Genomic DNA, 24,720 nt, shown 5'->3' on the forward strand with positions numbered 1-24,720 from the left:
TACCCATTTCATCATAACGTTGTTTAATTAACTAATAATAATAATATAAAGAAGATGTTAGACAACATTCTGAGACAGTTCTATTAAAAGTCTCAAGGAAATTACTACAGTAATTATCGAAAGAAATCGAATACCGACAAGCTGCACACACATGCCCTTCCGGCAACTAATCACAAAGGGTCCATTTAATTATGCTTCAGAATAGTATTGGTTTGTTTTCGAACCCTTAGGGTGTTAACTGTGACGGTCGGCGTGAAGATTTACAACCTTCGAGGGCTGGAATTATAAATGATAAATGTATTTTGTTTACGTATTAAAATAATTAACTGTTTGTTTTGTAATAATTTAAAACATTAAAATAGCCGGCTATTAAACAAAGATAGAGAAGAAATTAAGATCAATATCAAACTTAAGTAAAGCAAAGGGTTTACTTTTAAGTTATAGGTTTTGCTTTTCGATACAATACAGAAGAATACTTTATATTCATGGTGATTAAATGGAGATATCCATTTTAGTAGTTATTGTTAGTTTAGTAGATTTTTATTATTGTAGTTTTCAAAGTTTATTTTTGAGTCAATTTCAAGCCTTTTCTATGCTTTTCTTTGAAATGCTGATCATTGACACCAATTCTTAAATTGAGTCCGTATATTTAATTGGCTAATAAAACAAAAAAATATTTATCTGTGAGTAGGTAACTGACTGACTAGTTCACTACACCACCTATATCGTTAGTTCGACCAGGTTAGTATGTCAAAACGACATGAAATGGTTACTTTGACTACATATCATACAGCCTATGTAAAATAATTGGAAGACAATTCCCACGCATTAGTACACTTCTAACACTTTATCCCTAACTACTAAGTCCTTTGTAGCTTCTATAACGCTATAAGTCTGACAGATACAGTCTGTAAGATTGATAAATTGTAAATTAATTAACAAACCAAAATTTTGTTACAAATATTAGCATTATATTAACGGTAACCCGAGTTGGCGACGCACAAAATCATGTTTCTCCAAAAATATTATTAAAGAAAAACACAGCGTCACCACATGTGGGAATTCGCATCTTCAGACAAAAACACGTGTTAACGCGATAATGAGCTTTCTCAGAAAGCGGAACCACAAAGCTTGATTTATACATCCCTCACTCGAACGACAATTAAAAAATTATGAACAAATTATATAATAATTAGCAATTTGTGTTTCTCGTCTGCACTAATGTACTATAGATGAAAGTTTGTTTGTCTTTTTAAACTTTAATCTTAAATAAAATACTAAAATAACATAAATATAAATAATAATAATAAAATAAAATAACTTAAAGAAATTATTTTATGGAAAGTTAACCAGCTATTAGTATAAATGTATTAATTAGCACATGTCAAGACTGGCACTAATTCGACCATACCGGTTAACCGTAGACATTTAGCACATAAATTAAAAAAAATGTATTTATAAAATAGTGCAAACTCTTTTCCACTTTTATTGCAAAATGATAAATATTATTGAAAAAAAAACTTGTTCCCGTTTTGTTTAACATTGTATGAAATTTTTTATAAAATGGTGCGTTTAGGAAGAGAATTACTGTCTTTTTATTAATTCATATATTGGCAAAGAAATTGATATTTCAAGAAGGGATTTAAATCATCAATAGCAAATTCAATACTCTATTTAAATGCCTTATGAACACAGACGAATGTCATAACTGCAATTAATTTTAAAATATATCGAGTAAGAAATGTTATTAAAAGTAGTTAAAAGTCAATGACCCCAATGACTACAAGTTTATTATATCAAAAATGATTCTAAACAACGTCTTAATGGACACCGTTGTAATCGATTTCCACACACGATAACTAATACTGGAGATTATCATTTAATCGTAATAGACTTGCGCTCTACTAATCATTTTAGCGCTATATATAGCGAATACATACTAATATTGTAAATTTTTGTCTATAAAAGATCATTATTAGTGACAATATCACCTTTGTACTTTGATATATATATATATATATATATATATAAAATATTTGATGTAATTTTAATTGTAATGGCGGATATATTCGATCGCTATCAGGTGTACATGATAACAACCGGGACCGATGGCTTAACGTGCTCTCCGAAGCACGGTGGGGAGAACCACAAGGACTGCACAAACACCTGTATGGCCAATACAAATGTTTGTCATGTGCGGGGATGGAATCCGTAACCGCCAGCGCATCAGGTACAATCCATGGCTGTAACCGTTGCGCCAACGCGGCGTCAACCCGCATTAGAGCATCGGCTCTGATCCTTCTCCTACACGGGGAAAGAGGCCTATGCCCAGTAGTGGGATACTACAGGCTGAAGCGTAATTGTAATGAATAACATTTTCGCTTCATCGAATGATAAATTATGTAGTACACTTTGTGCTTCTCCGAAGTAAATAAAAACAACTTAAATATCTGGCAAATCATTACAAACTAACATATAAATTTAAATACAATGTACAAAGTTTAATACCGAATTAATTCAAATTATAAGAATAATTTCAAATTATTACAATAATAATTCTTTTTTTACTAAAACTTAAACATGTTCAATTTTCTTTAGAAATAATTTAATTCTTAGAATCTTTAATAATATATTTATAGCCTTATAGTATTACAAAGTTTCGCTCATCAATGTAGACACTAATGTTAAACATTGGCAAAACGTCGAACGCATTAGGATTAGCCCCTCGTACGTTTTACACATAAAGTAATTACGTTTTCTATCGAAGGAGGCTTGAAAAAACGGAATTAATGTTTTGGGAACAATTATGTGCGTGTGTCGTGGGCGGAACGATGCGGTACAAGTTATTGAAGGATGCGTTTTGTGCTTATTAAATATTATTACAAATATGTATTGAGTGATTTGTCTACAGGACACTCGTTTTAAATAATAAAAGTTTGCAAAGATCTTAGTTGAAAAGTATCCTTGATAGTAAGTGCTTTTTTATTATCAGAACCATTTAAAAAAAATTGTAATTTAACTTAGGTCTAAAAACGCTACGTAATTAGATATACAATTAAAAATCCAACATCAATGATTACATATAAATCAAAAGCCTGTTACATTATATATATGAATGTTCTGTTAATCTTAAGAATACAAAAAAAAACACTGGGATGCGATTAAGTAAAAACCGTTTTAAACAGTAAGAATTTTAATCAAGATAATACAATTTATTGGATCATAGATCTAATTGATGATTTAAAATTGAATTATAAATATTAAATGTTAAAAGATTCTTCATTCGATTTTACAGAATTAAAATATGAAATAGTCATTAAGTGAGTCGTCGCTACCGCTTATAACTGGCACCCATGAATCTTACACCAATAAGATGAAACTTGTTTCAGAGATGTCTCAATCTCGATACGGACCGGATCAATCGTACCGACGGGTTTTTTCATCGGACATGATCGAACAGGTTCCATGAAGGAATTGTTAACTATCGCTCAAAACATTTATAGCTATTTGTCTATCTCCTACTACGATCAAATATTTTTATTATTATTATTTGATATTAACTTATAATGTTTTGACACTAATTAAGAAATATGGTGATGTTGTGTGCATTATATTTTAATGATATTATCTAAAATGATGTATGATAATAAATAAATTCCTCTTAAACTTTGAAAATGAGGTTGTGGATTTTTCAAAATGAATTTTTGTAATTTTAGCCCATTAATGTATTATATAGTGCTGTGTGGCTACGGCACTACAGAATTTAGCCACCCCCTCTCTTCCCGTGGGTGTCGTAAGAGGCGACTAAGGGATAACAAGGTTCCACAACCACCTTGGAACTTAAGAAGCCGACCGATGGCGGAATAACCATCCAACTGCTGGCTTTGAAATACACAGGCCGAAGACGGGCAGCAGCGTCTTCGGTGCGACAAAGCCAGTACTGCGGTCACCAACACGCCTGCCCAGCGTGGTGACTATGGGCAAAACATATGAGTTCACGTTATTTTTGGCGTAAACTTGTGGAGGCCTATGTCCAGCAGTAGACTGTATAGGCTGTAATGATGAATGTATTATAATATTATATTGTGTGCACAAAAACATATGAAATGAAAACAAAGCGAAAATCGTTGAGCTAGCTATTAACGTATCAAATAAATATAACATCAAACACAATGTTAATAAAGAGAAAAAAATAATAATGATGATGATGGAGAAATGAATAATGTTAATGCCGAGACGATAAACCACAAAGAAATTATCGCCATTAAAGCGGAGATAAAACATATTTATTAAATTGTTTCACTTGCTTCAAGCGCAGCAGGTCAGCCATCGGATATGGACATCGTCAATCACTGAGTAAGAACCGAGTTGATAGTGGTTGCTCTCAACAGAACATTAAAAAAGAAAAAGTATTAGTGTGATAGTAATATCGATCTTGGCCTTTCAACGACTTTTATTAAAAATAAATACGATACTTGGGAAAGAAATATATTTCGACACGAACCTGCATTTTTCACTTTGTTTTTCTTTTAAAGACAGAAAAAGAACAAAATGTATTTTTAGATACAAATACTGTAATAATGGAAGTATCTCAATTAAAGTTCTGGGATGTCCGATTAAACAATGCTCTGTAAATATGATACAAAAATTTTATATGGCAATAAGAATATAATACAAATGGTTTCTTGTTCGAGAAATGACATTCCACGGACCATTTCGGTGGGACCGAATAAAAAGTCATTCAATTAAAGGATCCGAAATCAGAATTAAGCCTTCTACGTTTAAAATGCATTAATCCGGTCACTTGTCATGCGCGGGCGCAATCTCTGCGTCTCTCTCTAAAACCCGTTCCGGTTTGCCTCTCGTTTCGTCTTGACAAAGATTAGGGTCCAGATACATGCTTCTTTGACAAAGGCAATTAAGAACATGGAGAGTGTCACTTTTTGGATTTGGGTATTATTATCGCTTAAAAGAGAAATAGCGAAAAACCTTATAAAGTATCTGTTTATTTTACTCAATGACCACAATTAGCCTACTTATCTACGTTTCATTAATTTTTGGGGACAATTCTCAATCTATCAATATCGATATCTTGTCCATCCGTTTGACATATGCTATCATTCTTTCTTTTTTTACAGCCGCAGTGCTTAAGCCTTTTAGTTTTGTTTTAATTTGGAAGTAACATGAACTCTCAATCTTTCGTTCACAGTTTTTACGCTCGGTTAAGTCAGAGTTGGGCCTTAATTTATGATTATCGAAGGTCGAAGACGCATATATCGACTTCGAACATACGAAATAATAACTTTTCGATGCATCGACTTTTACGATACCAACGCTTAACGATTTTATAATCTCACACTCGCAGCATAAACAGTTTATGGCTTTAAAATTAATGCGAATCGGTACCGGCTGATTGCAAATTCGAGAACTTTTCTTTTTATTAGTATCATGTTAATAATACCAGATCGTTTTCTGGATTCCATATAATCATTTTAATTCTCGTGTCTGGTGGTTTATTAAATCATTTCGAAAATTATTCTCAGCGAGCTGACAAGTAGATAAAGTAATTAAGGTTTGCCGAGAAAATTCTTCACACATAATAAAGAGGATCTGTGTAAACGAGTCCATTAAGGTAAATGCGAAGGCTTAATCAAGTGCTTGACAGGATCTCTTTGAAGACCTAAAATAAAATGAAATCACGACACAAATTGCAGTTTTGGTCAATGTTAATACAGGATATATGTCATGTTGTTGCATTTTAATCAAAGTGTTTGACACTTGGGTTTACATTTCTTCGATGTCGTTGACTTACTTGTTGTCTTAACTTTAATATGAGGATTCGTTTGGATGCGACTTCCTTCATGTTTCTCTTTGCGTACCTCTAAAAGTAATGTAAATGAATCAACATCTTTATTACAGTAGCTTTTAAGCCCGAGTTCCTTTGCTTTTTTCTTTTTTGTGATCATTTATACCATACAACATTTTATTATATGCAGAATTTTAGACTCTGTCATTAAATGTTAAGGTAGGATTCCCTTTGAGTTTTTATTTCGTAGGAGTAGTTATTTGTTTTAAAAGGACTTTATCGCGGCACGTAGGCTCGATTTGAATAAAAATACAATTTATATGTGTCGGAGAGTTCGGTAAGGCAGTGTTGGGTTACGAAGCCGGTCGGACGACTTGGCTCCCAATTTGTTGGTGCATTTCTGAGTAAGTTATTAAGTTTCGGCTTGTCACTTCGGTTGCGAAATTTCGCAGTCCACTGATGATGTTTAATACTTAGCATAAGAACGCAGATGTGCAGTTTTTGAGATTTTTTTTACTATCATAAACGTTTAAATTAACGTTACGATTTTAAATGATTTACGTCCAGTCGAATACACTAATATACAAATCGAATTAGTCATTTTTTTCGTCGAATAAATTGACTCAAAGGAATCAACGACACAAAATTAATTGGAAACGATGTTAACTATAAAAAATAATTATCAGTAGCGAAATATATTTTATGACTATGAATAACGAGGTAATAAAAAATAAAGCTAGACAATGAAAGGTCAAGAGTTATTATCCAGGTGGCTATCTAAATAACTCATTCGGTTGTAAAAATCATATCATTATTAGCTATAAATAATAATTGTTTTAAATTGTATTCAAGCGTATATTTAAACTTAATAACTTCCGGCTGTGTAATACACGGGTGATTATTATATTGAAATTGTAACAACATATTGACGATTGCTTAATGAAATTGTATGATTTATCGTTTATTGCATATGTTGCATGCGGTATTCACGTGAGTAATGTATTTATTTACAAGTAGTTTGTTTCAGTTAATGTCTTAATAGCATAATTTTAATTACATTTACCCGGCGAATGGAAATAATAAATAATTGATAATAACAAAGTGCCTGCATGACCGAGCTTAGCAGTAATTTTTTTATTGGTAAATATTTTGTTTTTGGAAATTATGTTTAAATACGAATTACATAATGATGAAATATGAACAATGTTTTTCAATCTTACCGACATAATACTAGAAAAAAAACAAATCTTTTAAAAAAATATGTATTTAGATACGAATTAGATACATTGATAAACTGCTCTCTTCAATAATTTTTCTCACAAAAGAAGGAACTTGAAAAAAAAATCTGATTGGAGACATTGGGATTCGAACCGGGGTCTTCTGGTTTTGGGGGTCGCCCGATTTCACACCTGAGATATAATTACGATATTGTAGTGGTTTTTTATTGCCAAAAAATACGGATAAAACGACATTTTCTAAAAATTAATCCTAGCTAGATCGATTTATCGCCCCGAAACCCCCTGCATACTGAGTTTCATGAAAATGGTTGGAGCCGTTTCCGCAATTCAATTGCTCGTTTGAAGGTATTAGATTCATTTAAACATTTAATGTGGTACAGCTACGTTGCAACGTAACTACATAATCAGACATTACAAATTAATTGTAAAAGTAGCTACCTACTTTATTAAAGGATTAGAAGTGATTATTTTGTCAAAACAGTAATTACAAGACCTTTAGACAACACGACTGAAGTAAAACTTATAAAACGTAACTGTCTCTCTCATTCCATCTTCACTAAGTTATATCTCCATCTCAACTTCCGTACGCCTCAGTCGATCACACTTTTCGTAACGCTCTCGTCACGCATTCGCCAGCTTACTCCTCAAGTCAAGTGTGCGTAAAAAGTTTTACTTCAAAAAATTACAGATTATTTACAGTCTCACTGTCTGTGAATACTTCTAGTGCGAGAAAATATTGTCTTGGAACTTTGCGAATTTCTACACGTGACAACAAAAATTATCAAAGAATAAATTGACAGATAAACTATAGAACAGTGCCAGCTTTAGCTTTTGAAATGAAAAAAATTATAGAATGATGAAACCAATTGTAAAAAGAGAATACAACTTTATCCTACTATAATATTTTTAACTTTTACCATTTTCAAAGGTTTAAAGCACTGGTCTACTAATAACGATATCAAATACCAGACTTAAATAATAAAAATAAATAAAAGAAACAAACGGTATTAGGTATCGAAAAAAATTTTACCCGAATTTCGGACAAAACAAGAAATAAACGTAAAGGTTTAACACGAAAGTAACTTAACCCTTCACGGCCGAATGTATTTTCTGCATCGAATGGAAACTGTTTATGGTTAAAAGAAAAAATTGCAATCCGTATCGGATTACAACGGCTGCCGAGGTCTCCTTACACGTCTTTAGATAACGCTCAATTAGGTGCCATTTTTTTTTCATTTCGGATGGTTTTATGCGAAATATGACGGATATGTTTAATTTCAAACTATCAATGATGCTTATCATAATTGTTTCACAACTGTGATATTTTGTGTGATGTCTTACTATAGCATATATACTTAGAATTGTTTGCAGACAATCAAACAAATAGTTTTTACATAAACCTTAATAAAGTTATTAATCAACAATCAACATATTTATGAAATAAACAAGTAATTCTATTAACAAAATAATTTTAAAGTCAACTTCCCTCACTGTAATGACTTCATTGTAAATTGTTGTCGTGTTTCGTCGACTCACTTAAGTTATGACTGGAATCAAGTGGTCCCACTAACCCTTTAATTGGTCTGTAAACACGTTGGTATTTAAAACAAATCGTTGCAAACTTACGAATGACAATGTTAAAATTGTTATATTTTTTTATTTAACTGTCCACTTGATTGTAATATTTGATTATAACGACATTTATGTAATAATATACACACAGATATTATATTAATTATGCTTTTAAAACAGCTTTGCTTTTTACTTTTAGAAAACTACTTCATATTAGCGGAACGAAAAGTACTGATATATAAATGCTTGTATTAAGTAATTAAAAATAAAGTTTTTTTTTATAATTGAGAAAAATAAAATAAACGAATACATTAAACTATGATTTTAATCATCAATATAAGAGCAAATATTAACGTCAAATCTATTTCCACAACATTATATTTTAAAACATAAACAATATATTTATAAAATACATAATTATGACTAAGCAACAAAAAATATCTTGGCTACATCCTGCATAGCAACTAGTATAATGAACTGTTTACCCAGTACTCACTAGTCGATTATTTTTAATCTGTGCCTCAGGTTTCCACCGGATGGCCTATAAACTACAGACCTACTGAACTACGCAACTGTTACGTGTTTAGACCAGGACCTTCACACAGTATATCATGTGTCTATAGGTCGTCCATGATATTCTTTTAAAAATGATTATAACAGAATAAAATACTAAAAGAGATACTATCACATTTTTATTATTTCGGGTTGTGAATAGCTATTAAAGTAACACTGACATTACAAATATTATTAAATTTTGGATATTGATAAATATGAGATCAATTTCAGAATTTAACAACTTTATTGTTAAGATACCGTGTTTCGATGTTTTGTAGATTAACAAATTTAAATTCAAATAACTCCAGAAGCTACTGCGACTGCATTATTTTGTGATTGATTGATTTGTAAAACTTGGAGGGTAGTTATGCAAAAATGTTGTATTGTTTCTGTTAAGTTGTTATATTCTATTGACTGTAAGATGCCGTATGTCGGTGTGCGGATAAATCAACAATGATTTTTGTCACACCGGTGAATGTTAATGTTTTTAGTTAAGATTCTTTGTATTTTTAAATAAATAAATGTGTTGCGTTGAAACAGAAATGAAATATGTATTCTTTATCCTACGTGACATTGTACTATTTCTCTATAATTAAACCTAACAAAAAAATGTTCGAATGAAAAATTAAAATAGAGGAATTAAAATTGTAAAAAAATAGTCAACTCACAAAACTTATTAAAGATCAGAGTCAATTTAAACTTAAAGTAGTTTTAATAGCTAAACTAAATAAAAAATAATAGCAATAACGTGACGAATAGCTTGAGTTCATTGAGCAGAAACATCAAGAAACAAGCTTAATCCTATATTCAAAGCAGCACAGACATCCTCATCGAATCGCTAATGTTCTCTTGAGGCGTTGGTTCAAGTAATATGAACGCTGTGTTACAAAATATTAGCATAGGTCAGTACTAAACGATATTATAAATTACTGTGAGTAAGCTATACGACTTTCTCGGTGTTCCTCGCTTTATTTCGAGACTATTTTGTTGATCACAAAGGTTATTATAATTAAATTTTATGACTAAACTGTAACTAAAACTGTAACCAATGCCGCTAGCCACAGCTGATCCCTCAAAACTTAGAACCTATTTCTTTTAAGCTTTTGTTATCAAAATCATCAAACCTGTGATTTAATTATTATTTTTAACTATAAGAAATCAAAAAAACGAAGCACGCAATTAGTATTAAAAATCAAACTTAAAAAAAAGTTATCCTCACAATCGTCCTAAGTTAAAAATATATTCAAATATAATTATACCGTAAATGGTAACGAGTTTAATCTGTAAAATGTCTTAATTGCAAGGTCGCAGTCCAAACCCTTCGTTACTAAAATGCATGGCAATTTTAACCCGTGACTTAAGTACCGTCTGTCCTTTAATAGCCCTTTACGTATCTCAAATCGCGAAAATCCTTAACTCATATTGTATTTGAATATAATGGATATAAAGTTTAAAATCGTTTGGAGTGACTTAGGAAATAAATGGTAGCAGTCGTGAGTTCAAATCCTAATTAACACCTCCGTGTATAGATAAATTGCACTGATAGTGTACGGATGTGGCGTTTGCCAGGTTTTTGTAGTATATTTACGGTCCTTATTGAACTTTTGTATATTTTATTATACGTTTTGGTATTTTGACTCTGAAAGAAACAAGATTCTTCCCAATAATATAAAAAACGACACTTTAATTAACACAATTCTTAATTTAAGATCTATAAATGGATTTATCAAGTAATCAGTTCATCAGTTCCTCGATACCTAATCAATTAAAGGCGATAAGATAGCGAGTGAAATAAAATTACAAAAATGACATTATATCAATGTTAAAACAGATAGTGAGATAGCAACAAATTCACAACGTGAGAAATGGACAACAACAGACCGCATTATATTATGCTATCTTCAAGCTGTATAATGTTACAGCGTTATCACCGTAACGTTACCGTCTTGTACGAACTGCATTTCAGTCTCCATTTCGATTGGAGTCACCTTTCATTGTTTCCACGATGTGGGTGGAAAGGGCGAGTGTCTGATAACGCATCGAGACGTATTATTCGTAAGGTTAGTTTTTTTATTGGCTCATTTTATTTTTATTATTTGTTTCTCTCATTTCTTCAAAGCAATAATAATGCTTAGCACTTTGAAAATGAGCGGAGATTCTGAGTAACGATCTTATTATGATTCCTTAACGTCTTTTGTCACAGGGATATTTTTGTCCGATTCAGTTAAAATTTAGGAAAGCAAAACTTTAGACCTAAAATTAGAAATACGAATGTTGGGTGTTTTAATGTTCACGGAACTTACCTCTTAAAGTGTTAGCACCATACAGTGGATGGTCGTAAGGCACGGCGCGGTACGCAGGGTGAAGAGCGGCAAGATAGCTTAATTCACTCGTTGCTCCAGCTGCAGCTGCCGCAGCGGCTGCTAATCTGCAAACAAAGTAGTATAATTATAATAAATGATTTAAACGCCTCTGTTTTTTTGCGCCCTGTCCTATAACCCAAAGATTGTCTGGAAGAAATCTTTCTTTATTTGTATCAGCTTTTACAGCATTTTTTTATGATAAACAATAAAGATTATTATTATTCTTATTAAAAATTTAATTTAAATTTATACTGTTACTAAAAGTGAAGAATTCTGAGATATACCTACATTATTAAATACGTGTACTAGTCACGATGTAAAGTATTGCATGTAGAATCTCAAACAATTTTATTCACAGAAGATGTTCATTATATCAAATTCGTTAGAATTGTAACGCATGTGAAACTTCTTACGTAAAGCCCAAATTTTTGAAAGCATACTCTCAGGGTAAATACATAGTCAAATAAAAAATCTTTATTTTTAATTAACTGAACCTTAGCTTTAGGGATTGAGAATTCTCTCTACCAAACGGTAGAGAGAATTCTCAATCCCTAAAGCTACTACGCAGTTGTTTTAATTTTGACGTGACAACGTCTAATAAATTGACGAATGCTAGCTGCATGCACGAAAAATGATGACTCATTGTAGCATTACGCTCGTTGCAGCGTTGCGCTAATTGTCCAGTTACGTTCATTGTACACTCGATTGGCCTGTGCGTCCGAGGAGATGTTATGAGGTTGTCACGTTAAACTATCGTTCGTAAACCAACTTTACAGACAACCAATTTTTATTAGAGAAATATTGGTATTGACATATATTTCAAACACTTTAATTCAAATCAGATATTTGATTATTAAAAATTACAAAAAGGAAATAAAATTTGATCGAAATCTCTTCGATCGTTTTTTCAAAAATCTTCAATCCTCTACTTTCGGTTTCTTAATTTTAATTTCGACGACAGCTAATCTATTCTATTACCCTCATGTTTAATCATGAGATCAAAATCAAATGATAAGCGTAGGATCTGGAATTCGGTTCTGCTTTTCAAAAGCAATTATACGACTACCAGGCACCAATAGGAACAGTCTGACAAGTCATAAAACTCCAACGACACAAAGGACACCAACTAAAAAATCACCTGCCCTATTCAAAGTATTCGGACCATCGGTGCGGACCTCAAGGCCTAACAGTGGGATATCGAGTGAAAAAACACGTGAAGCACGATTCTACCATCAATTTTGCTGTTCAAATATTTTTATACAATTTCAGGCAATATTTCGAGCACAATGGAAGCTATTACTTGCAAAATTTCTCTTGCACTAGAACTCTGTACAAGATTTTTTACTCAAATTTTATTTTCAATGAGTTTATTTCTAATACATTTCTAGCATTGTTCAGGTGTAAGGCGTTTGAGGAACCCTAAAAGTTCGAACGAAAGTATCCGTGATGTAAAATGTCTGGACATTTGATAGGGCAATAAGCGACGTCTGGACGACATTTTTGGTGCAAATTAAGGGACAGTAGGGGAAAAAAGAAGGGAATTTTGCACATTTATTTGCACATAAGTAAATATTTTTCGTGATTGTTTAGGGGACAAAAACTTCTATGGGACCTCATTATAGCCGAAGCATTTTAGACTTAAACATAATAAAATAACTAGCATATTTTTTATAATTAACATTTTATTTGAAAAACAATATATTATAGTAAGTAACAGTAATAATAGATAATAGAAAAAAATGGTGAAAGTTTTTTAATTTCAAAAAAAGCAGTCGTAACTACCCTCAATGTGATACAGATCGTAAAATAGACAAACAATACCAAAACAGTACTCCTTTCCCACGTTTATATGTAAAAAGAAATCGAGTAAAGCGATTCGCTAGCGAATAAAAGCACAATAGCGCACGCGCAATGCGCCCAGTAATAAAATTATTAAACAAATCAAACTCATAACATAATAATGCGGCAAGAAAATTGTCGGGTGGGCTCGGAATAAAGAAATTATCCAACTTACTGGCCAGACGATTGCGTCCCTCGAACAAAGACGTAGCATTGAGAAACGAAAGAAAAAGAACAAAATATGGCGGCTAACAAAATAAATAAAACAAGTGCAAGAACACGCGCGCCTGCGCCCCGCGTGACGTCTTCATGTACGCTATCCTTGTCTCGCTTGGGATCTTACCTTTCTACCGAGTAGGTGTGACAGGGACAGTAATAAGTAAACACTTCCTCTAAACGGGAAGAAAGTTTGAAAAACAGTGCTGGATGTGAAACAAGTTTTACAGATTTCGCGCAGACGACCTCTTTTCGATTTTGATGTTTTATTTAGGGTCATTTAAAATGTGTATGTTATTCGACATAATTGAACGTTGACAACGTGTTACTAAAACGGAACATTTTTAAGAATTCAGTGTGAACGGTTTGTGAGGTATTATTATGTTATTTACTGCGTATTACTGTCTGACGCGTTTCGCTTTTTTGTCTAAGTAATCATTTAAACATTTGTAAAGAAAAGCTAGTATAGTGTCTAGCTTATTGCACTTAATATACCATACTTCGTTGTTATTGCCGCCAAACGCTAGATGAATGCGCTTATACCAGACGTTCAGCGTGGTTTTAGCCGTAACATTCGCGATTAATACATCATAGGTAGTTGGAGATCCGAACTAGGGACGAACTTCAACAGATAAAAATTATTTTGACAGACTTCGTTCTGTCAATAGTTAATAGTAAATTTTTAATTTTATTTTTTAATTTTATTTTTTTAGTATTAAAAGCTTCCGTGGACCTTAAGGAATATCCAAAAAATTAATTAGCCTAATTGGTCAAGCCATTCTCGAGTTATGCACTTAGCAACATTCATTTTTATTTATATAAGATAGATTTAAAATAATCGCGAAGAGGTCGTCTGAAAAAATCCTGGACAGGCTTTATTTAATTCAAAATTGAAAAATATATATTTTTATTAAAAAATGCAAATATGAGTTTAAAGACCCACAATTTTTTCGCGATTTATTTTTAACAAACTAAAGAAGTAGTTCGGATTTTAGACTATCATTCTTAATTAGTCGTGACGACGCCTAGGACGGATAGAACCTCCCTCTGTTATCTTAGCTGGATTCATTTTTTTATTATTTTAGATTTTTCGGGTATTTAAAAAACTTGATAAACCGCGATAAAATCCGAAAAAGTTGTTTCATTATGAGTGAAATTTGCGTAAACATTAGAAAACAATTTTAGATTGTTATTATCAAGGAATCAAATAAGACTCACATTTTTAAGAATTTAGTGTCAAAAAGAATATAAATAAGTTACAATACTTTTCCTAACTCACACACACACAGTTAGTTAATTCTTATTTCCTTCATCGATTTCTTGGTATGATATAACTTGTTTTTTTTTTTTTGCTTTTGTATTGTTCTCAGTTTCGAAAATACTAGTGGTAGGAAATATAAAAAATGACAAAAATTACATCAAATAGTAGTTTTGTGTACTTATATAATTTGCATAAGTATATTATTTTCTATACACCAAGAAGAACTGATCATTTCTAAAAATAATAAATTCAATTAAGTATTTAAATGTAATTTTAGACGTATTTCGAGTAATTTAATTTTATTGCAAAATACGTCGGACTGTTTAAAAAGGGTTGCTTTAAAGCGAAGATTACAAGTAATAAAGTTCGCTAAACGCAGACAGGGTAATTTATTTTATTGTAATACTGATTACGGTTTTAATACGTTCATAATAATATGTAATTAGCGTTAATGGATTTTGTACTTCTATTATTTTAGACTTGTAACATAAATACCTTTCTATTACTAAAAATTGTTTTATAATTATTTATATTTTAATTTTCGATTATTTTAAATGCTTTACATTGGAAATGTAATTTGATATTTTTTTAAATAAAATTAGACATAAAATAAACGGCTCAATGAGTCAAAAATAATTATTTAGTTCAAATTAAAAAATAAACAATTAAGCTATTAAATGATTAAAATTATAAAAATATTTAAACGTAAAAATAATTATAATAAAAAAGCGATGATCAAATCAATTTCGAACAACAAATATTCCTTGTAAAAGCATCGAAAGCAAATTATAGCGATACTTGAGTATATGGAACTTTCATCCTTATTTTAATGGTCGGACATGTCAGTATGGTATGTGATACCGTATCTGATGGTACGGTGTCATCAATAACTTGATCGTAGATAGTGACAGTCGTCGCTTGCATGTTCCTTTACGGCGTGTTGGTTGTATGACGAGATGACGGAAAGCGTTAGTATAGATATCTATAAAATGAAATACTATATTTTTCTATAACGTGGGAAACGATAGAATATAAGATGCGATTAAATTTTTTAAGATATCGCTATGCAGTTGTTATTTTATTGCAATTCTCCTATCACAATCGTCAAATTGGCTTAATGTTTTAATGTATATATATATATATATATATATATAGAACTTTAAACAGTAAAAATATATAACAAAATTCCTTTCAAAAATCCGCGCATCGTAAAAAATTCCACACATTTTACGAAGATTTTAAAATATATAAATTTTCACGTACTAACCGTAAGAAGGTTTTATGTCTCCATAACATTCACGCCTTATTTAAATACGGACAAGTATACACTCGTTTATAAAGATTCCTTTGACAAATAATGCCGTGGTTTAATTCTCAGATCCTTAACACGGCTAACATTGATTTATGGAGGTAGTTTTTGATAAATAAAATTAAAAAGTTAATCTTCTCAAAATGGCCGGAGCTAAACCACAAATAGGTCTACTTATAAGACTAGTGACAATGCAGACGCATATAGTCAAAATATATATGGAACTAAACTTCTTTGTTATTATAAATCTTTGCGTGATATTCTACCGCCTAAAATCTTCCTTCAGGAAAACGAACGAATAATGTAATCTAAAGACCTAATCTGTTGAGAAGTAAAGTGTTATAAATTATGTTAGCTATATTATAAACACTACATATTTACTGAATATTATATAATTATAACATATATTATAAGTATTCATTCCATAAATATTATTCCATATATAGGAAAAATGTAATTGATATGGTGTTAAGAACTGAGTACAGGTAGAGGTGGCGTGCTTGGTTTAAGTGTCTGCCTAAAGAGTTTTTCATAAAGATTTTCAAAGCCGGTTATCATTACCAACCATGCACATGTTCAATATAAATGTTTTCTCCAAAAGCTCTAGATACTTTACTCACTATAAATACATAACACTTGAGAGCAATATAATTTAGCTGTGATCTTCTGTGAGAATGAGGTACTTCCCAATTCGGGCAGTTCCAAATGTTGAGTAAGATAATTCCTATTGGGCGCTACCTCAATAATCGCCGACAACGGTGAGATTCTGTTATAAAATATCTTATAATATCCAGATAAGCTAATTTTCTTTCATACATATCAATTTAATTTCGGAATAGTTTTTAATAACCAGACCAATTCTTAATTATTCTTAATTGGTCACAATGCCAATGGCGCGAGTATTAACTATCGCTCGCAGAGATAATTAAACTTTCATCATCAAAATATACCGTTTTTATAATAGAAACAAAATATAATATAGTATATTGGTAACAAAATATGTATTTGTTGTGTGGTTACGTCAGTAAAAAATATAGCCACCCTCTCTTCTCGTGGGTGTCGTAAGAGGCGACTAAGGGATGACACAGTTCCGCTGCCACCTTGGAACTTAAAAAGCCGACCGATGGCGGGATAACCATCCAACTGCAGGCTTCCAAATATACAAGCCGAAGACGGGCAGCACCGTCTTCGGTGCGACAAAGCCTGCCCTGCGGACACCAACCCGCCTGCCCAGCGCGGTGACTTTGGGCAAAACACATGAGTTCACGCCTTTTTTGGCGCGAACTTGTGGAGGCCTATGTCGAGCAGTGGACTGCGATAGGTTGAAATGGTAATAAAATATTTATATTAGTTAATACTAGCTGTACCCAGTGGTTTCACCCGCGCTAACTTGAGGAAAAAATAAAGCCTACCTCGGTTAATGGGCTATTCAACACAAAAGTAATTTTTCAATTTGAAATAGTAACTCCTGAGATTAGATAATTACTGATTAATTAACTTTTCAGCTTTATAATATTAGTATAGACAAATATTTTAAAAACAATGAAAGGACCAAATATAGTATAAAGAAGACTAGTTTTAGAGATTCATTACACAAATTATGGATTTAAACAGAAAAATTAACGTGACCTCCTTTTCAAAATACCATATATTTTATTAAAAAATTTATTCTTCAGATAGTTTTAAGAATAATTTAATTTATTATTACATTTTTAATAAAATTAATTTAAAATTAAAAAAATTGAAGATCTTTAGGATAGTCACATGTATGAGACCAATACGTTTTACATCTCGTCATCATCATCATCAGCGTAAGTAAACTACAAGTAACATCCTTCCTTGAGAATCTTTAAAAAAAATTAACAAAAAATTAATGTCATTAAGCAAAATGCCAATATCGGAATGTAAGTTCAATGACATAAACCATGTAGCAGACTATGCTTAATTATATTATCGACTACGTTTAATCCGCGGCATTACTTGTCAAATAAATGATATTCTGATTTTTATTACTACAAGGAGTTTTAGGCTATTTTTATCATGTTATATATGTTTGTACCGTTTTTCCCATTAAAAGTTGACTATAAAATACGCAATATTTCTACGATCTTAAAAATGTTATCAATACGGTTATCTCACTACTTCACATCTTTAAAATCATCTTTGCTGTTATAGTGCCTACAACTATGGGAATTATTTAGTATCAGAGCAGTCTTGTGTTTGTGGTCAAATATATCAAAATAGTGCAGAGTTTATACAGTTTTAAATTATAGGTACACACAAATTACTTACATATTGGATCAGATTTCTTATCCCTTAGAATTATATACAAACATACCTCTTAATTCTATCACATTAAAAATATCGATAAATGATTCAATTGTTATTATAAATCACCAACTAAAAATAAGCGTGACCCCAGCAACGTATCACTAATAACCGTCCAATCTCCCGTTGCGTGAACACGGTCCACAGTTCGACGTTTTATATTTCATTACCAACGGGTGATAGCTCAATTAAAATAAACGAAACGAAATATGAGTATGAAGGTGTTCCGAGAAGGTAGTCAGCGGGTGACTGGCCATTGTGAACATCACTCATACAGTTTTTATGGTCTAACATCTAGGACACGGGCAAATATCACGTTGTGATCCTATAATGGCGAATAGTTTTTACTACGGTTCCGTACCCAAAGAGTAAAAACGGGATCCTATTACAAGACTTTGCTGTCTGTCTGTCCGTCCGTCCGTATGTCTGTCACCAGGCTGTATTTCAAGAATCGCGATAGCTAGGTAGTTGAAATTTTAACAAATTATGTATTTCTATTTCCGCTATAACAACAAGTACTAAAAACAAAATAAAATAAATATTTACGGAGTCTCCCAACAACAACGCGACAACAAACAACAAACGCGATTTTTTTTGCCCTTTTTTTGCTCGACATCAATAATGGCAACAGGTATTAAAAATATTCACAAAATACTCAGTTGTGTTTTTATTTTATTAATCAATTATTAAGTTAAATTAAAATAAATATTTAAGTGGTGCTCCCATACAAATGACGCCAAATTTTGCCTATTTTTGCTCGATATCAATAAATTGTAACAGGTAGGCACTTCAGATATTCACTAAATACTTAATTGTATTAATACTTTTATTACTAAATAATAAAATAATAAAATAAAAAAATAAAAGATATTTAAAAAATTTGTCTTAATATTTTATTTATACCTACGGAACCCTTCGTGCGCAAGTCCGACTCACACTTGGCCGGTTTTTTTTTTTTGGATGACATGTGACATCACTTATCCAGGTATTGGACAAAGACCTTGCCTATTATTCTTCTATCCTTGAAAAGGTTTGCTTATTTATTCTAATATGATTTTACCAGATTCAAGTGTATATATATATATATATATAGATCAATTACCTTTCTCATTGAGGTAATTTATTAGATATATTTTTCATATTTAGTTTTAAAATATTTTATATAGTAATTAAGTGACTTGATGTATTGGAACCTTTTGTACAGCGAGCATTATCCTAGATTTTTAAAATGTTGTACTTTATTCTTGATTTTACTGGTTTCTGGATTATATAGAGAAATTTTCTTACATTTTAAGGTTAGGAATTAAACATTATTAGTAAATTATCTTAGTTAAGACTAAGGTTAGGTATTAAATAAAAAATCTTATAACACAAACAAGGTCGTCTCCTCTTACTGTAAGCAACTTAATGCTTGTGTTATGTAGGCTACAGCCGACTGTTGTAGCTATGTAAATCCCGCCCGCCGTAACCCGCGGAACAGAAAACAGCACTACAAACTGCGCCAACGTGCCAATTAAACGTGAAAGTGTAGGTAATAGGGGTAGGTCTTTAAGTTCAAAGTTGATTTCAAACAGAAAAATCTCTTTTAGAGTAAAGCACTTTTTTGTCATATATTGTCGGAATACACATTTAAAAACACGTTTGTTCCATTTTAATTACTTCAATTGTGAATATTTTCCATTTCCATTAAAATAAATAAAGATTTTCAAGTAAACGTTCATTAAAATAGGACAAAAGCTAACTCCAAATAACTATCGCTTTACAAACAATACTGCAGTGATTCTGAAAGTAGTTCCATAAACTCTAAGCTAACTATTTCGATAAATCATAAACATTAATAGACAAGTGAATTAATAAATCGACTAGCAATACGTTATTCAATAATAAAACATTTTAATTATTCTAGACAAACGAACAGTAAACAAGATTGCGTTGAAACTAATCAGGCAACATAATGCATCAAGAACTAACAAGTTATGTTACAACTCCATAACGTCTAGGCACAAAGGTAGACCGCGACGCTGGATACTTGGACTTAAATAAGTAGGGTGTGTAGACATTTAGAACTTTAAGGACTGTCCCGTTTTATATATTAAACGGTTTTATTTAGCTCACCCCGTTTGTTTTATTTTTTATTATTTATTCTTGGGTCAAATTTAGTAATTCAAATTTCACCCTCTTCCTGTCAACCGATTAATCTGAAATTTTGTATACACTTTGGATTTTGGTGACAATACAATTATGTTTATTCATTATCATTATAAATTCAAGATGGCCGCCGCTACAAAATGGCGGATAATTTATGTTTTATTAATCCCATCAATATGGGTATCAAATGAAAGGGCTCAACAAGCAGAATACAATATACTATAAAAAATTGAAATCCAAGATGGCGGCCGCTACAAAATGGCGGATAACGTAGGTTATATCAATCCCATCAATATGGGTATCAAATGAAAGGGCTCAACAAGCAGAATAAAATATACTATAAAAAATTGAAATACAAGATGGCGGCCGCTACAAAATGGCGGATAACGTAGGTTTTATCGATCCCATCAATATGGGTATCAAATGAAAGTGCTCAACCAGTATAATCAATGTACTATATAAAATTAAAATCCAAGATAGCGGCCTCTACAAAATGGCGGATAACTTAGGTTTTATCAATCCCATCAACATGGGTATCAAATGAAAGGTCTCAACAAGTAGAATACAATTTACTATGCAAAATTGAAATCTAAGCTGGCCGCCGCTACCAAATGTCTGATAACAATTTTTTATCAATCCCACCAATATGGGTATCAAATAAAAGGGCTTGACAAGAAGAATACAGTGCACTATACAACCTCAATATTTAAGATGGGCCTTGCAATAATGAAGCACTAAATGAATTAAACAGAATGCGAAATAAAAACTAAAAACTAGAAAATAAAAATAGGTAAAAAAACTTTTTAAGTTAAACGGTTTTATGTTAAACATACATTGCAATGTTTAAGATAAATGTACTAAAAACCAAAAAATAATAAAATAGATACAGTTGTGGGAATTATAAACATATGCATAGACTAGACTAAAATAAAACCGTGGGGCACGTCAATTGTCTACAAATTATCGACTTAATGTGCGGTAGAAGAATCGTTTAATTCGTCGTTAAAATAGGCAGTTGGCCCGCAGACGGTGAGGAAATTACTTACTATTTTCTTGCTCATGGAAATTCCAATAGTTATACACTCCATGTAAATAAAAGAGATGTTTCAACTAGTTTATCGTTGGACATTCACACTGCTGGCTGGCGAGGAATCGTTTCACTGCTCGTAGTTTGTCTTTAATCGACAAAACATATGATAAAAGTACTACTCGCTCACCACTATGAAACCCTAAAACTCGCTTATAATCGAGCTTGCTAGCTTGTTTCCACATTCTAGCCCTACTTTTTACACGTCCATCTTTGTCGGTTGAACAACTGCCTAATTATAGTGTAACATTACAAAACAAACATTTTAATCAACGATTGTAGACAATTGACGTGCCCCACGGTTTTATTTTAGTCTAGTCTATGCATATGTTTATAATTCCCACGACTGTATCTATTTTATTATTTTTTGGTTTTTAGTACATTTATCTTAAACATTGCAATGTATGTTTACAATAAAACCGTTTAACTTAAAAAGTTTTTTTACCTATTTTTATTTTTATTAGCAACTTTTAATAACATAGTAAATTTATATATCTATAAAAAACTAACTAAGCTATACGCAATATGTTGAACGAAGAAAAAAGGTTAAAAGAAAAAAGGAAAAAAGAGTTAAAACAACAAGCATCAAACAATATGTAATTAGGAAACGTAAACAAGCTCAAATTATTCTTATTATATTGTTTTTCTTTTTTTACAAAACGAGAAAATAAATCAAGTCCATTGAAATACGACCACATGGACACTCTAACTGTCATCTCGAACAAGAGGTCGTTTAGAATCGACAGTAAACAGTCGTTTCACTATTAAGATGCGAAATTGACTTGTCAGCTCAAAACATAAACATCGCATTACTTGTTGGTTTACGCTCTTTTAGGAGAAACGTATATCATATTGACGACGCGTTGGCGCAATGGTCACAGCACTGGTTTGTGGCTGTTGCGCTGGCGGTCGAGTTCGATTCCCACAGCAGTGTTTGTGCAATCCTTGTGTGTCTCCCCACCGTGCCTCTGAGAGCACGTTAAACCGTCGGTTCCGGTTGTTATCATTTACACCTGATAGCGATAGTTACTCATAGTAGGAAATATATCAGCCAACTCCAAGCTCTGATCCTTCTCCTACATGAGGGGAAAAGGCCCATGCCTAGCGGTGGGATTTTACAGGCTGAAGCGATTACAGTAAAATATTCTTCTAAATAAGTCTAAGTCTAATATTTTGGCCTAGATGTGGGACATTTATAGGATTTTTAAGTTTAGTTCTGACTTGTAACGTCCAGAGCTAATTAAAATCTTTCACATCGTTTCTGATATTATTACTGAAACAATTTAACCTTTAAATCATTATATGCTAGTCAAAGGGATCTTCTGACTTTTTTTAGATATACATTCAGAAGTAGAGCTTAATTAATACTTAGATAGCACAACTTAGGACTCTAGAATGGCTAAATCCAATTTAAAAAAAAAAAACATAATACAGACAAAATGTCAATGTCAACAAGTGTCTTTCAAATAAAACCATTACCTATTATAATAACAAAAAATAAAATAAAAAACTCTCAGCAGTATTCAACATAATTATTCGACAACCTAATTATAATTCGTTAAATTTTCTATCATTTGACCTAAATGGTTACACACAATTAAGATAAAAGTCAGGTCAGAGATCGCAGCGCTTGTACGATTAAGTAATCTATGTATTTACTTGACGTTTGGCTGTTAAATAATACTTCCCTGCTAATATTCCATAAAATAATGTGTGATGATGACAGGTTTATAACCAATATATTATTAAAGGCGATAATTATGAATGAGTGTCACACTGTCACAGTGTTTTACTGTAATCACAAGCATGATCCATCACCCATGAAATCATCGTAAATTTTGTTTATATAAAGTAATTTTTGTAAATATTTGATACCATATAAAAATATAAAATATGTTTTTAGTAATTTAGTAAACTTTTTCTGCTCAATGTACCTACTACCTACTGTTATTTTGTGCATGGACAGCATAAAATGGTACAAATAAAATTTCTGTAAATGTTTAAAATTACAACTACATATTAATGAAAGTAACATTTTTTTTTTTTTTTGTAAAAGTTAATGGTAGATAGATATACTGTAACAAAAATAATTAGATTTTATAGCGATACTGATGAAGAAAAATAGACTTTAATATAATATAACCAAAAAAGTAATTACCGTTTAAGTAAGATTAGCAGTACTAGCTCATGTGTACAACATATTTAGGAAGTTTTAATTATTCGAAAAACCACTCACGGATAGCTAGACACTAAAAAAATTATGTCACAAATTGCGATGTAACAGGCGCCATTTTATTTATAAGCACTAATAACACTTAATGTAATATTCGTCAGGATCAATTAATCATTATAACAGAATACGCATGCATCTCTCAAGGCACTTATATTGGTCCTCAACTTTACCTCGCCTACATCAAAGACTCCATTCATTTGACAGATTCATGTTCAACAACACTGATGGCCTGTGGAATTGGTTTAATTGGTCCATAAATTACAGAACAGTGTTTGTATAGTCATAGCCTTTACAATAAATATGATATGATAATAATGCCCTTAATGTAATTGGGTTGATAACGTTTGGAGCTTGTTAACGTTCTTCCTAGTTGATACATCGATACGTTTAGAACAATCGCTTCGTTTTATGCTTTAATTAGAACTCCCTCGTCGAAGATAACAGTAAGGAAGCTTTTGATATATTAATTGTACCAATATTTTTTATATAACTTAAATTTCATTTACTTTGTTGAATGTTACATTTGAAAATACTAAATTTATCTACACAAATATTACAAGGATTTTTTTTTTGTATTGTTGGATAAGCAATTTACTGAGAACGACCAAATTATATGAGAGTATCAATAAAAAATACAGCAAAAACGAGATTAGCCAGTTGCATTACAGACATTTTAACAATCTTCCCCTTTGCTTCAGGTGAAGCTGCGGGTGGAAACTAGTCTACAATATAATCATGATAATAACTAACTCATGCGAGTTACAC

At 31.6% G+C, this 24,720-nt stretch overlaps 1 protein-coding gene across 1 annotated transcript in view; it reads right to left on the reverse strand.

The window, feature by feature from the left end:
- Positions 1 to 24,720, reverse strand: part of LOC123666548 (transcriptional activator cubitus interruptus) — a 69,698-nt gene that overhangs the window by 32,310 nt on the left and 12,668 nt on the right. Inside the window, exon 2 of the mRNA XM_045600661.1 lies at positions 11,475 to 11,599. Coding sequence (XP_045456617.1) covers positions 11,475 to 11,599 — 125 coding nt within the window. The remainder of the gene's footprint in view (positions 1 to 11,474; positions 11,600 to 24,720) is intronic.

The sequence above is a fragment of the Melitaea cinxia genome, chromosome 26 (assembly GCF_905220565.1).
Source record: "Melitaea cinxia chromosome 26, ilMelCinx1.1, whole genome shotgun sequence".
Lineage (NCBI taxonomy): Eukaryota > Metazoa > Arthropoda > Insecta > Lepidoptera > Nymphalidae > Melitaea > Melitaea cinxia.